The sequence below is a fragment of the Rutilus rutilus genome, assembly GCF_951802725.1.
Source record: "Rutilus rutilus genome assembly, chromosome: 19".
Lineage (NCBI taxonomy): Eukaryota > Metazoa > Chordata > Actinopteri > Cypriniformes > Leuciscidae > Rutilus > Rutilus rutilus.
The window spans coordinates 23,139,817-23,155,904 of record NC_140232.1 but is presented as its reverse complement, the minus strand read 5'-3'; the positions used below and the strand labels follow the sequence as shown (position 1 = coordinate 23,155,904).

The 16,088-nt window shown below is 38.7% G+C and overlaps 2 protein-coding genes across 2 annotated transcripts; one reads left to right on the top strand and one right to left on the bottom strand.

The window, feature by feature from the left end:
• Positions 1–9,441: 9,441 nt before the first annotated feature.
• Positions 9,442–11,293, top strand: plp2a (proteolipid protein 2a). Its single transcript, XM_084389732.1, has 6 exons — positions 9,442–9,627; positions 9,826–9,939; positions 10,111–10,251; positions 10,376–10,474; positions 10,753–10,846; positions 11,105–11,293. Exons 2-6 carry the CDS (start codon positions 9,841–9,843, stop codon positions 11,119–11,121), a joined length of 450 nt encoding a protein of 149 aa, XP_084245858.1. The 5' UTR covers positions 9,442–9,627; positions 9,826–9,840; the 3' UTR covers positions 11,122–11,293.
• Positions 11,294–11,809: 516 nt separating this feature from the next.
• emilin3a (elastin microfibril interfacer 3a) lies at positions 11,810–15,902 on the bottom strand (the record flags this gene model as incomplete). The annotated part of the gene is made up of 4 exons (XM_084389701.1): positions 15,568–15,902; positions 14,799–14,918; positions 13,875–14,704; positions 11,810–13,761 (listed from the first exon to the last, which is right to left on the bottom strand). Exons 1-4 carry the CDS (start codon positions 15,714–15,716, stop codon positions 11,810–11,812), a joined length of 3,051 nt encoding a protein of 1,016 aa, XP_084245827.1. The 5' UTR covers positions 15,717–15,902.
• Between the last annotated feature and the right edge of the window lie 186 nt (positions 15,903–16,088).

The window sequence follows — 16,088 nt, the reverse complement described above, 5'->3', positions numbered from 1 at the left end:
TGGTTTGGTACAGTTTGTTCCATTTGTATGTTGACCTCTTCAGTTTTGTTTGGTATTTTGTTGCTTTTTATTTCTTCATGGGTGGGATGGAGCACTAATGTGACCGACACTGAGGCGGTGGGGGGCGTCCAGGGCTACCGTGGGCAGAATCATTCTCAAACTCATGGAGGGACCACATTACTTCAACCAGCAAGCAAAACGGTCAAGGGTATCTCAAAGCATTTCTCATTTCCTGACTGAAAATGTTGACTTTGTTCAATTCTCTCTCTCTCTCTTAAATCGTTGTATTATGAAAAGCACATGCATTCTCGGTGCAGAATTAGCATGGTTGTTCATGACACAATGCCTCTGAGTGCTGTGTTGATGTAGTGCTGTTTAAGTTAGAGGATGCTAAAACTAGATATATAAATATATAAATGGATTGGGGTTTCGTTTGTGTTGTGTGAGCACCGAACAGAGAGAATCATTCTTGTGTGTTGAGATGTCAGTAATGTAGATATACATGCCAGTTTCAATTTCATCAATATTTTCCCTTTTCCCTCTCTCAGAAACATATACAATATTACAGGATTTAAGCCTGTGATATTGAGGTATATTTTCAGATGTACATATAAAATATATATATATAAAGTACCTGCACATTCTTTAACCGATATCATGAACTGGTGTAATGTGAAATTTCTATGATTTCCATCAGAAGATTTCCTGAATGCCAGTTTAGATTATTTTTCTGCTTGATCAATCATTCACTGAAAATGCCAGATGATCAAAAACGGACGGGATAGCTAGACCTCCTGGCTGGAGTCAAAGGGGTCAGTTAAATTAGCTACGAAATTCACATTTATCATTTGAACCACGTTGAACTGGTGCAATAAAGTCTTAAAGTTATTGTTCTGTATAGTATTCAATCAGTATATATCATATGAGGATGCTGAGTTAATCTAGTAAATGCACCAGATTTGTGTTTCCCCTGAGTTGATAATCATTTTATTCAGGGCTGATGCAGACGTTGTTATGATGAGATTCTTTATATTATTGCATGATCAGATGCTCATAATGCAAGCTTACCCAGACTTGTAACTAACTATCTAATATTTTTTCAAACTCTTTAATTTGCTTGCGACTTTGAGGAAAACCAGGTTTCGCTTTTGGGTAGATGGCCGTCGGCCTGCTAAATATATTAGCGTGTCTCTCCCTCCCTCATTTTCTCTCTCTCTCTTTCTCTCTCTTTCTTTTCCATGCTCTGCTCTGGCCCGCTCTTCTCCTCCTCCAAATGAATATGCTACTCAACTTCTCCGTTGTTAGTGGTGTTTGATATGTCTTGTGAAACTCTCGATGCCTTTGGGTTGTGCTGTATTTAATGTGTATGATATATTCTTAGCGTTTATGAAGATATTGATGAAAATGGTTATGACCATGCTGAAAACTCAATCACCAAAATTATCCAGAAATTCTGTTGTATTGTTCTATGGAATCCATGAAGGAAAAATTCAATAAAGAATAAGTTATCCTGTTGAAAAAGGTTTTCTTTGCTTCTATGAATAGAAAATTACACACAAAAATGTGTCAAAACAAAAGAGAATTTTTAATATCTTCTCTATTTATTAACTGAAGATTTATGTTTAACTCTTGTTTGGCTGATAGTTTTGTCCGAAATATATATATATATATATATGTGGTAACACTTTACAGTAAGGTCCATTAGTTAATGTACTGTATTAACTAACATGAACTAACAATGAGCAATACATTTGTTACTATATTAGTTAATCTTTGTTAATGTTAGTTAATAAAAATACAGCTGTTTGTTCATGTTAGTTCACAGTGCATTAACTAATGTTAACAGATACAACCTTTGATTTTAATAATGTATTAGTAAATGTTGAAATTAATATTAACTCTGATTAATAAATGCTGTAGAAGTATTGTTCATTCTTATTTATTAACTAAAGTAGTTAACTAATGCTAACTAGTGAACCTTATTGTAAAGTGTTACCATATATATATATGCTGCTTGATATTTTTTTGGAACTTGTGGTACATTTTTCCGGATTCATTGATGAATAAGTTAAAAAGAGCAGCATTTATTCAAAATAGAAAACTTTTCTGATTATATAACTCTTAATTTTGTAATTTTTTTTTTTTACATCAATTTAACATATTTAACTGAAAGCTTTTGCAAAGTAGTGTATATTGTTAAAAAATTATATTTTAAATAAATTTTGTTCTTTTTTAAACCTTTTTATTCAACAAAAAATCCTGAGAAAAAAGTATATTAGGTTATAAAAAATATTAAGCAGCACAACTGTTTAAAACATTGATAATAAATCAGCATATTAGAATGATTTCTGAAGGATCATGTGATACCTAAGACAGGAGTAATTACTGGTGAATATATATATATACAGTATCTCACAAAAGTGAGCACACCCCTCACATTTCAGCAAACATTTTAGTAGATCTTCTCAAGGGACAATACTATAGAAATGAAACTTGGATATATTTTAGAGTAGTCATTGTGCTGCTTGTACAGCAGTATATATTTACTGTCCTCTGAAAATAACTCAACATACAGCCATTATTGTCAAAATAGCTGGCAACAAAAGTGAGTGACCCTAAGTGAACATGTCAAAACTGTCCAAAGTGTCAATATTTTGTGTGAGCACCATTGTTATCTTGCACTTCCTTAATCCTACTGGCCATGGAATTCACCACAGCTGCACAGGTTGTTGCTGGGATCCTCTTCCACTCCTCCATAATGACATCACGGAGCTGCTGGATGTTAGATGCATGGTTCTTCTCCACCTTCGGCTTGAGGACGCCCCACAGGTGCTCAATAGGGTTCAGGTCTGTAGACGGCCACACCATCACCTTCACCTTCAGCTTTCTCAGCAAGGCAGTTGTCATCTTGGCGGTGTGTTTGGATCGTTACCATGCCGTTCGGCCCAGTTTCTGAAGGGAGGGCATCAAGTTCTGCTTCAGAATGTCACAGTACATGTTGGAACCCATGTTTCCCTCAATGAAGCACAGCTCCCCAGTATCAGCAGCACTCATGCAGCCCCAGACCATGATGCTACCACCACCATGCTTGACTGTAGGCAAGACACAATTTTCTTGGTACTCCTCACCAGGGCATTGCCACACATGCTGGACACCAACTGAGCCAAACAAGTTTATCTTAGTCTCATCAGACCACAGGACATGGTTCCAGTAATTCATGCTCTTGGACAGGTTGTTTTCAGCAAACTGTTTGCGGGCTTTCTTGTGAGCCAGCTTCAGAAGAGGCTTCCTTCTGGGACGACAGCCATGCAAACCGATTTGTTGCAGTGTGCGATGTATGGTCTGAGCACTGACAAGCTGACCTTCCGCTTCTGCAACATCTAAAGCAATGCTGGCACTCAACTCTGTCTGTTTATTGAAGCCAGCTTATGCACCTGACGCACAACTTCTTTGATTGACCCTTGCAAGGCCTGTTCCAAGTGGAACCCGGCCATCTTTGTGGAGAGCAACAATTCTAATTATCAAATACTTAGAGAGTTCTTTGCCATGAGGTGCCATTTTGAACATCCGGTGGTCAGTATGAGAGAATTGTACTCAAGGCACACATTTTAACTGCTCTAATACAAGATACACAAATGTGTATGGTCCTGTGTCAAGCAGACAAAAACATGAAAATTATGAATAGGACATATGTGGCTTTGCATGGTTAAACGACATACAGCTATTATCACTTAGGGTAGTGGTTCTCAACGGGGCGTTCAGACAATTTTACAATTTTTGTTGAAAGCAAGATTTTTGAAAGGGTGGTGTTAATGGGGGGGCGGTGTTAATCGGGGGAAAGTTCAGGTGTTAATGGTTCACGAATTTAAATATATAGGGGAGCGCGGGGCACAACGTAACACGGGGCTAGTTGTAACACTTGTTTTAAATACTTCCACACATGCTAGCATGACGAAACTTGGTGTTCAGATAACATGTTCAGATAACATGATAACGTGTTCAGATCAGATAACATTTTAAGCTGTCATATGGTCATGTTACAATGTGCCCCTCACATGTTACAATGTACCCCACCTATGGGGCATGTTGTCGCATTTCACTTCCATTCTTTCGGGGTAGGCCTATATCAAGAAAAAAGTATATACTGAATTAATAAAACAAAACCACATAATTGTACATGTGGGAAATTAATGTGGGGGAAAAATAAATACTCTGAACCATAAGTAGATTTACACAAACTGAGAAAGTCAAAAAGCGTTAGGCTACTTTGTGCCCTGCTCTCCCCTAACGCAAATTTTTGTACATTTAGGCTACTTTTATTCATTTTAAGCATTTAGTAATTTATTTGTAATAAACAGTTTAAGTGGGCTATTTAAAAAGTGTTAGGACTATGTATATGTTAAATTATGTTGTAAAACATATGCGCAGAGTGTAATGTCATATTGTGTGTGTGCACGCGGGTCTATGGTGCGCGTGTAAGAATACGTCAGCAGCGTGACCTGACCGCAAGTCCACCGTCACTGTTGTAGGTAGGCACTAGGCAGTTTTTTTGTGTTCATTTCTATGGGCTATGTGCACAAGCGTCGCGACGAACTTCCGGTATTGTCAGAAGTTGGCATATCAGTTTCCGGTTTACGACTGTCTTCATCGGCATCCGCTATAAACAAACAAGATGAGTGCTGCTGTTGTACGAAATAGAGAGATATAATCTGCGTGACACATCTAAGTTTCTAAGAACTGTAGGTGGATCTAACGGCCGTTTCACACATCTCCGTGTGCAGTGTGTGTGCGGTGCAGGAGCAGCACGCGCTATATGCTTCCCATTATGATGCGTTTGCAGTGAATAACTGATTCACGGCAGTACCACAAACACTTACTATTTTTATTTAAAATCCAGAAGTTACGTTGCAACTTTTATTTAAAAAAAGTTTTGTCAGCATTGCGATTCTCTTTGTACACACATACACTCTTTAGTGGACGCATGCACGTTTAAGCACAATTTAAACAACGTTGGGCTATTATTCCATGCATTACTTATTAAGCAAGTGGCCAAATATTTAACTGTAAATTGACAAAAACAGCCGACTCTCATGCCTTTTCTTTTCCATTTAAATTTTATTAAAATAAATCTTGCATGTCACAAAGAACTTGTTTTTCCACCTCCACGAATGAGACGTGTGTTGTTCATATGTCGCCTTGTTGAAGTAAATTGTCGTATGTCATAATTTCGGCTTTTAATGTCATAGTTATGACTTAATGTCATGATTTCTGCTTAGTATGTCAATTTCAACTGCATTATTATGAATATGCAAGTCAAAGTTTTGACTTTTCATCTCATAATTGTGGATTAGTATCATATCGTCTTTTTATGTCATATTTTTATTGATGTTTTTTTATGTGGTGAAAATGGGCTTTCATACTAGACGGTTAAGGGTCGTCACAAAATTTTTTAACATCGTGCAGCAGTTAATCGCATCAGAATAAAAGTTTGTGTTTATATATGTGTGTGTACTGTGTATAATTATTTTGTATATATAAATACACACATGCATGTATGCATGCGTTCCCCTGAGAACTTTGCATGCGTTCGCTCGTAATAGAATGCAAAGGTTTTGTGAGCGAAATTGAAGCTCAAATGGCTGTTAGCGACTTTAAGCAGAGCAAAGTGGCACACAGCAGTGCTTATACGTACCCATGCTAACAGGTTAGAGCTTTCACACTGCACGCGGTTGCAGTCCGTCGATCCGTTCCAGGTGCGGCAAATATACAGCATACAGAAGTGCAGAGATCGTTTCCGCACCGAGTCTATTTTTGCTGTGCTGCAAACGCTGAATTAAAGTGACAGCGCATGTTTCGTGGTCAAAATGAACAAAGATTGACCTGAAAATGTAGTAATTTCACCATGAATGGGTTTAATTAAATAAAATGTAAAAATCTCACCATAAATGCATTTATATGCCTACTATTATTTTTCACAGTCATCTCTTTACTTTTAGAGGACCGGGGTAAAGCAAGGTAAACTACAATTTACTTCAACAGGGCGACATATTGAACAACACTCGTCTCATTCGTGGAGGTGGAAAACAAGTTCTTTGTGACATGCAAGATTTATTTTATTAAAATTTAAATGGAAAAGAAAGGCATGAGAGTCGATCGGCTGTTTTTGTCAATATACAGTAAAATATTTGGCCACTTGCTTGAGCAACTTAATATAAGTAATGCATGGAATAATAGCCCCACGTAACGTTGTTTAAATTGTGCTTAAACGTGCATGCATCCATTAAAGAGTGTATATGTGTGCTCCTGCACCGCGCGCGCGCGCGCGCACACACACACACACACACAGCACACGGAGTGTGAAACGGCCGTTAGATCCACCTGCAGTTCTTAGAAACTTAGATGTTTCACGCACATTATATCTCTTTATTTCGTACAACAGCAGCACTCATCTTGTTTGTTTATAGCGGATGCCGATGAAGACAGCCGTAAACCGGAAACTGATATGCCAACTTCTGACAATACCGGAAGTTCGTCGCGACGGTTGTGCACATAGCCCATTGCATTACTTTTGAAATATTATATGATGTGCAGTCAAGTTCGGGTACTGTTTAAATGAGTGTTCTCACCGATACGCTTGTTGTGACTCTTCTTCCAGTTTAATGCGACATGTAGCCTAATGTATCGTTACTTTTGCAACGACTCCATTATTTCCAGTCATAGACCAGCGCTCAATCACTGACTAGAATCCAGCGCTGACAAGAATCAGCATTCACGTGCTCAAAAATGTGTTTCAGGCTGACAACAATCCGGCGGTGACTATCACGCAGCAGAGGAATATGGAAAGTTGACAAGCCATTAAAAAGTAATAGTATTGACTTAAGAAACACTTATATTTTATCAAATATGTTCAATAAATCATGTTCCCATTCACTCCGGTGACGAATTTTAAAATTAAACTAAATTCTATTTATAAGGTAAAACTTTTACATTTTTAGGCATTAGGCTAACGGGAGAGCAGGGGCGAAACAAGTACCATTTTTCAGATAAACATACTTTTAAAAGATGATGTTTTAGACAGAGATATATTTTTGCTGTGGTCAGTCACTCACAAGTGTGGTCTATCAATACCAGGTGCTATTTTGAAAAATGTAGAACAACTTCAGTATAATTTCACTTTGAACTGAATGTTACTTTCGACCCCGCCAGCCCAATTTATACTTCTGCGTCGAACTTATTACGCTGTAGCTACGTCGTAGGCTGTGTGTAGCGCGCGTACCCTTCAGCGTACCCTGATGTGCACCTCTCCAAAAATGTAACAACGCATCAACTCTACGCGGACGCAAGCGCTGTGATTGGTCTGCTAGGACCGCTCCCTCGGGTTTCACATGCTCCCTCTGCGCGCGTGAACGCGGACAACGACGCAGAAGTATAAATGAAAACCAACGCGTTGCCTACAGCATAGAGGCTCCGGCGTAGGTCCGAAATCAGCCTATGTATAAATCATTATACAAGTTAGATCAGTGGTTCTCAAAGTGTGGTACGCAGGCTCCGTCTAGTGGTACGCAGAGGAATCACTGAATTTCGCACGTAAGATCAAACCGGGTGTGATATTTTATTGTCATCAGTCTGGTCCCTGGAGCGTACGATACGATTAGGTCACACCGGTGTGAGTTGAACGGCCAGTGCATCACGTGATCAAGTCAACTGCTAAATTCAAATGTGCTTTCTTTCGCAGTTGGCTGGCGCTGAGCCAGAGACGGACGCGTGCCACTCAGGCGCTGTCAAATATCACAATTATTCAGTGTTTTAACCACATAATGTTTATTTTAGGTTTCAGACATTTAAATTCACATAAGTAGGCTACTAAAAAAACAATACATTTAGAATTTGTAAAATACACACTGATGTCTATGGAAGTGGAAATAATAATAATTTCCATTAGAATTAGACGACACGTTTTATTCATATCAGATTGTGTAAGTTACACATTGTGTAAGTAACTTTAAAGTTAACTCTATTCTTCTCCCAGTTCACCGGCCACTTTCATGTATTTCGGGAGAAGTGGATGAATTCACGTGCTGTAAATCCAACAGATCCGATTCTCTAACAGTGGCACAAACTAACATGATGGCGCATAGCTCAACTAACGCGGTCGTTATAAAGGTGTTAAAACAACATAACACTTCCACTTGTATATATTTGACAATCGGAATATCAAATATTTCATGCCATAGCTAACAAATTTGTGAATATTTTGAATAAAAAAATGAAATGAAACTGCGGTGTGTCACGTGACAAGCAATGACGCGTCACCATGGAAACAAAGCGATCAGTTCGCCTTGAAAAACTCACGGGTCAGCCAGAGTATTTTAAATGTACGTTAAATATGAATACACAGCCTGTGTTTTTTTTATTAATATTTTAAGTACAGTAGGCTACCGTTTTTATTTCACTTTTAGGTGCAATACATTTTAATTGATTCATTATTTAAGTTTTTTTATTTACCTGTATGTAAGCAGCACAGTGCAGTGTTAATGTTCAAACTGTGTTTTTACAATGTTTAAAGTGGCTGACAATAATAAATATTCTTATTAGAAATTAAGCTACCTCATTTTTGAGCTGTGCATAACTGTAGCTGAATAGTTAGGCCTACTACGCTACTGTATTTTCATATTGGTCATTATGGTGGTACTTGGAGAGCCAAATATTTTCTGAGGTGGTACTTGGTGTAAAAAGTTTGAGAATCTCTGAGCTAGACTTTTTGTGTTACTCTGGGTTTTTTTTTTTTTTTTTTTTATAGCCTAAATATACCTTAGTATGACCTTGTTAACATGTAACTGCAAACATATTTTGGCCTTTATCTTTGCAAAAAATGGTTAATTTACATTTTCATTTTAAATTTCAGTTTCATCAATGTTTCAAAAGTAACCCAACAGTAGAAACTTGAATTGTTTAGAATATTTTTTTTATTGGCAATGTCAATCTATTTTATAAAATGTTTTTTCAACATGAAAAATTGAGTCATTTTCAAAATGAAAAAAGCATTAGCCTCAATTAAATACCCACAAACTGAAATTCTCCCCTGAACACACAGGAAATGACTACGTTTTTCCTTTACAATAAACCACATTTAGAGAGTCACTTGTGAGTTATGCACACTGTGTGGGTTATTGTAAACAGGCCTATTTATCATACTGTATGATATGAAAACCATGTCATAAATTCAAATGTCAGTATGATTCATCTTGCTCATGATATACTCTAATCATACAAATGCTTTTCCCTTAATAATGGCATTTTTACCAGCATTGATGTCTCTTTTGTCATATTCAAGAGTTTGGGCAAGTTACGCAGACCCACCAATAATGGTAGAGCATCCGTTGGCAGGAAGGAACATATTCTGCCTATTGCCTACAAGTGAAAAACGATACCAGTGGTAATGGGGAATTCACTTGTACTTAAAGGGGTGTGTACGTATAAAGTGTTGTTGTGCAATAGATGTAGCCTATGTGATTACTTTTCTTACTGCACCTTTACTCACTTGAGAGGTGGGCTGCGCTTTTATTGTATTAAGTCCCGTTGTGAAATCATCGCATTGAAGAGATTTATTCAACTGTTTCTTTTCAGGTATTTAATGCATCAAACATATCACGTGTTTTGACTACGTTTTTAAATTATTATAGGCCACTAAATAGTATATTGGTAATTGGTAATAACACTAAAAAGGATGATTTTTACTGTTGTTCAGTTAAAGTAAAATATATATAATTTATCTATATAAACACATTGTCTGGTACTAGATGCTTTTTTATTATTTTTGATCAGGTCACGTATATCAAGATGGAAGGCAAAAAAGAAGATATCCAGCCAGTTTCAGCCGTTGAGCATAAGACAAAATTCATCTGGTCACCAAAGGGGATGATTTTAGCTCTTGAAATTGTAAGTCTGCCAAGAGTTAAAATGTAGCTAATCAATATTCCTATTGCTTTAAAATAAATAACTCAAAAATCTAAATGGTTTAAAAATAGACTTTCATTTGATGCTACATATATTACATGCAAGCTGTAGGTGATTCATCTTGATGTATACTTCTTTTTTGTTTTAAATTAGGGTCTGTGTCTCATTGTGATTATTTGCAAAGCAGTCTCTTTTGGATGCTATTTGTGGAGCCCCATTATAGAGCTGGTCTGGGCCATTATCATCTTCATTGTTCATTGCATGGATCTGCAGATACAGATATTCCGATGGATGGTAAATTATTACCTAACCACCATGATATAAGTGCAACTCACTCAATAGTTTTTATTCTCAACCTCCTTCCTTTTTTGTACTGAAAATTAACTAAAAAAGTTACATGTTTTCATTTGTCTTGCAGGACTTCATTAGAGCAATCACAGGCTCACTCATCTTGTTCATTACTTCTCTTGTCTGCATGAACTGGGCATGGGAAATACCTGGGGAAGTTGCTGGTTCGGTGAGTAAATTAGCAAAGAATATGTTTCTGGCTGAAAGAATCATGTGAAAAGGCAAAATAATTTAAGTTTTAGGTTGTTGGGCCCCTAAATGGATTTCTAATGGTTTTGCTGTCAAACTCACTAACACGTTTTATAAAATGGGATCATATAATAATCTGTTTAGTGATAAGATGTAATAAGTATAATAGTGGTGATTATGTCCTGTTGTGCATTTTATGATCCTTGTGCTTTTACAATTGTTTTTTCAAACTTTTTTCATGTTTGATCTTTCTTTAAGATTTTTGGTTTGATGGCAGCAGCAGTGTTTGGGTATGACACTTTTACCATACTCAAATACATCAAGGAACTGAAAGAGCAGGGGACGGCTGGTAGTAAGTACAATGCATCAGCACCAACAGACCTACATAATCACCTTTAGATTTATATATGAGGGCTTTCAGGTGTACCTTTTGCATTTAAATGGAGGGAAAAAAATCATATGTTGCATGTTGTTTACAAAAATTCACAGAAGTACAGGTCCAAAAACATCACAGTTTCAACTGTTTTAGCCAGACTTTAATGATAACCCAGCTCATCAAATCAAATGTGGAATAACTGCTTTATGTGTTCTTTTTTTTTTTCTTCCCCAGATGTAATTTTCTTCTAAACAGAGGAAAAATGGAATACAACAGGAACTCATAAGGCTTCCACATATGTTTAGGGCTGATTATTGTGTTATTTTTTGTCATGTGATGTTTAAAGTCTAAATGTGAAATTGAATTATGACATTTTACATTTCAATGTACTTCAATGTTATGACATTAAAGAGTGCAATTATTAGCCTGTTGCCTATTGAATGTTTTCTGTTTGAGATTCATAATATACACAGTAATTTGTCAACCTCATAAACTAAAAAATTAAGTGAGATTTCAACATTTTATTAAGAACCAGCTTTCACAAACCACATATAAACAGACAAGCACAAATAAGTAAAAAGAGGTAACAAAAGTAAAAAAAATTCACAAAGGTTGTTGAGCATGTTCAAGAAATGTTGAATCTACCACATGAACACAACAGTCTCTTTAATTTAAAAAAATCCTACAATAAAAACATTTGCAAAGTCAGGCATCTATTTTATATAAAAAATATTCACAAAAACACATAAAATGAATACACCTATCAACCATTAAACTCCTATACAATACAGCAACACCACAGTCTGGGAAGAGGGAATTTCAACAACACTGATCATACAACAGATGTTGGTAAGAGAGAAGTCTCCTGAGAAAGATACTATATAATAGTATATGTCTTGAGTATAGACTGTCTGCACATTATAAAGTGCACTTGAATTACTAGTCACCTCTGTGCTGTGTGGGGACTGCAAACTGGTCTCCTCTTGGATGGGTTGGTTCTGTTGTGTGTTGTTCTTCCATTTGTTGTGTCGAGGCTAAATCATCCCCGGCTTTCCTAGTAGACCCAGATGGTCCAGTGCAGTTTTGAATGCTATCTCTGAGCTCGGATAGCTGGTGAGAATGGTTAACAAGGGTGCTATTAACATGAGACAGATACCCATCAGAGTGCCTCTCTAGCTCTCCTCGAATTCTCTCTAGGTCATCAGCCAGGTGTGCCAGCCCTCCACACTGACCCTCCACACGGGCAACACGACCCCCGACTTCATCTACCTCCTTCTGAACACCCAGGGCAGTCGAGCGGCAACCCTGTAGCTCTCCGGCCACTCTGCGTCGCAGATCCTGGAGTTCCCCTTTCAGACGGGTCAACTTTCGCTCCCCAGTACCCAACATAGATGCCTGTCGTCCCACCAGCTGAACCACACCCTTCACTTGCTGTGCAAGCCTCTCTTCTCTCTCTTGCCAGGTGAGGTTTGTGTGGCCAACCTCTCTAATCACAGAGCCAAGAGACTCTTGCAAGCCACAGAGAGATCTGTTAACAGAGTTCACACTAACTTTCAGCAGGGTCACCTCACCCCGAAGACCTACCTCCTCCTGTTTCTCTGCCAACTGGACAAGAAGATTATATAGCGTGGCATTGAGGTTGTTCAATCTCTGTACTTGTAAATCAAGTTTTCCATTCAGTTCCTTGTGGTTGTCCTCAATTTTCTCCTCCTCAGTTGCCAAAGGAGCTGCATATCCAGTAAGAATAGGCTGTGGAACACAAGATGAAGTGCACATGACCTCTATGGATTTAAGCTGTTTCTGTAAACGGTCCAAATCGTCCTCAACACTTCTTCTGAGTGATTCTACGTCTGTCTCCAGTGTGGGCACAGCCTGACCCTCTAGCAAAGTTGGTGCTGTGACATTACCTAGCTCGTCCACTGCAGCCAAGAGCCGACTTTCAAGAGCCTTAAGCTTCCCCTCTATTTGTGTCTCCAGGTCGGTGGACACTATTTTGTTAATGCTCGCCTCCTCTTGATTCAATGCAATATTCATCTTGGATTCCACATAAGCCAGTCGGCCCTCCAACATGCCCTCTATATGGTCCTTGTGTCCACCAAGTTCGGCACGTAGGTGTATTTGGGATTCATTCAATCCACCCACTGACTGCTCCACATGAATTATCCTTTCAGTTAGCCCTGATACAGCAATGCAACAACCCTCTTCAGGCTCCAGGTCTTGAAGCTGAGCCTGAAGTTTTTGGAGTTCTGTCCTCAATCCTATGGCCCTGATGTCTGTGACTTGCTCAATCTGATCTTGTCCATTTAAAAGTTCCTCCTTGCACTGTAGCCGCACCTCTGCCATGCGACCCTCGCAGCGCTCCTCAGCACTCTCCACACGTTTTTCAAAGCCATCTAAGATAGCCACCCGAGCTTCACTCATTTTGGACTCCACCATTGTCTCCAGGGCATTTTGGAATTCAGTAAGATTCACTGACCCTTCTGACAATCTTTGAAGGGTGTTGTTGTGACCAACAACGGCTCCTCTCAACCCTTCCAGCTCAGATGCCTTTGCCACAAGCTCTGCTCGCAGCTCTGAAACCTTTTCAGCCAAATCGACCAAGTTTGGGAACTGCCCCATCACATCTGAACCCTCAATATCCGGTGCACCTCCAGGTAAATCTCCGAAACCCACAGAAGAGTCCCTAGACAGGGAAGGAGCAGCAATAGGGCTAGGTGCAGCAGAAATGAGTGCAGTCAACATCCGGTTGGCGTCTTCACGGAGGGAAGCACGCAAGCTGGCCTCCAGGCCTGTCACTGTACCACGGAGAGTCTCAAGACCAAGAGAGAGTCGCTGCATATCGTCTTCTATCCTATCCAACCGCTCGTCTTCGATAATGTTGTCACCATGATCTGTGAATTAATCATATTTATTTATTTATTTGTGCTCACAACACCAAAAAATGCTGATTCTAAAACAACTGTATAAGCTGTATAGAGTGTGTAACTGCATATAGCTTATTTACCTTGGTTTGTTTCACCACCACCAGAGGGCGCCTGTGCATTGGAAGCAGGCTCTATCTCACTGTGATCTGGTTGAGGATCTTGGTAGTCTGTGATTGGCTCATTCTCTTCTAGGATTAAGTCATGGCCAAGATCTTGAGGCTCTGGCATGGGTTCAGGAGAATCTATTTCCGGTTCTTGGTGGTCTGAATAAGGTTCAACTGAGGTATCTTGGGAAGAGGGCCCAGTATTAGGGCCTGGGTATCCATTCATGGCATTATATTGTGTTTGAGGTTGACTCCAGGGGTTTCCATTGAAGTTGGTATGAGGAAATTGTCCTTTAAATGAAGGCACTGGACCCTTTTGAGAGGGATTGAGGCCTTTAAAAGAAGGCATGGGACCTTTCTGCATAGGCATGGGTCTTTTAAACGAAGGCATGGGACCTTTCTGTGCAGGCATAGGCCCTTTAAAAGAAGGCATGGGACCCTTTTGCATGGGCATGGGCCCTTTAAAAGAAGACATGGGACCTTTCTGTGCAGACATAGGTCCTTTAAAAAAAGGCATGGGACCCTTCTGTGCAGGCATGGACCCTTTAAAAGGAGGCATAGGGCCCTTCTGCATAGGCATGGGCCCCTTAAAAGGAGGCATAGGGCCCTTCTGCATAGGCATGGGCCCTTTAAAACGAGGCATAGGACCCTTATGTGCAGGCATTGGTCCTTTAAATAGGGGCCTTGCTTTCATTCCATATGCCGCAGTACAACCGACACCTGCATAACCAGGACAGCATTTCCACTCCAGCTCAGTCAGAGTCTTATATGCAACTTTATACATAGGCTTGTAGTATGTGCGATACCTGTAAAAACAGACAGGGTGTCAAAATGATCTAAGTGTATTTTTAACATTAATTGCATGTATGAAAGTGATACAATTATTAATAGCTGTCTTACTTTATAGTTGGGCATTTCTGACCCCAAGCACACTTGTTGTACTCTGCCTTCATGAAGGGAGTCGCTCCATCCTGAATAGTGAATGAGACAGTTCTCTCCACAACATAAGCACAGTGGTTCCTGAGAGAGAAAGAGAGTTAGTCAACTCAATAGTTAACATGAACTAACACTAAACAATACTTATACAGTAATTATTCTTCTTGTTCAACAATTTATTATTCTACATATACATTTTAATATTAATAGTTGTATACATTAACATTTTGTTTATTTTTCTACTACTAACAATGAACAAGTTATAGTATTAAGCAAAACGAATAAAACCAGTAAATATTATCATTCATTGATGATTATACCTAATACATTTACTGATGTTAATGTATAGAACCTTGTTGTGAAGTGCAACATTCAATTCACAATGAATTCACCAAATTTGAGTACATTTATGACTGCACCTCAGTGTAAACTAAACTGATTATGCCCAACTTACAAAACTGGAAAATATGTTAACTCAACAGGTATTTAGTGTCTACAGTAGATTAATTTAAGTCATCATTGGTCATATTTTCTTAACTACAATCTTAATCAGCATGGAATGGAATGAACATTAACATTTTTACCAACACAGAGTCAGTAAATAGATCAAGTGCAGCAGTGCAGGCTGTATTGCCTCACAGATGTGTCTGAAATTATTTAGTAACATTTAATGCCTATTTGGCTATCTGTACCATCAATTAAGAGAATGAATTTTTGACTCATGGATACTCACTTGTGCCTGGCCGTTGGTTTCTCTGAGTTGTACTGAGGATGTGGTCCTGAGTAGAGGCTATATCGGCTTGATGCAGGGTGAAATGCTGCTACAGTCAGAAAAGAACTCCAAAGAAGAAAAAAACAGCACAAGATCTTCTCCAGTAACATGATTTTTGTGTATTATCAATAAAAAATAAAATAAAAGAAATGACAGAGGGAAAACCCTCTATTGCCAGACCAAAATCTTTGTGTAAAAAAAGTGTAACACTAGCTAGTGCCACATCTATCCATGTTGTTAGTCAAAACAAAAAACTCAAAAAATAGTCTCTAAAAAGGACGCTGTGTGCTCCAGTTGTGGTGGTGATGCTGAGATTCCTGCAGACTGCTGGGACTGAGAGTCCTGGTCACCTCATAAAACACTGGACTACCTCATTTACATAGATCCACCCACTATGCCACCTAACACAATTCACACAAAGATGCTATTCTTGAGACCTGACCAACACAGTAGAACAGTAATGTTCATAAGTTTTGAAGGAA

Excerpts from the sequence above, each read along its gene's own strand:
- plp2a (XM_084389732.1), top strand. The coding sequence starts at position 9,841 with ATGGAAGGCAAAAAAGAAGATATCCAGCCAGTTTCAGCCGTTGAGCAT. Across the intron at positions 9,940-10,110 it reads TGATTTTAGCTCTTGAAATT|GGTCTGTGTCTCATTGTGAT; the intron begins GTAAGTCTGCCA and ends GTTTTAAATTAG. Across the intron at positions 10,475-10,752 it reads CTGGGGAAGTTGCTGGTTCG|ATTTTTGGTTTGATGGCAGC; the intron begins GTGAGTAAATTA and ends TCTTTCTTTAAG.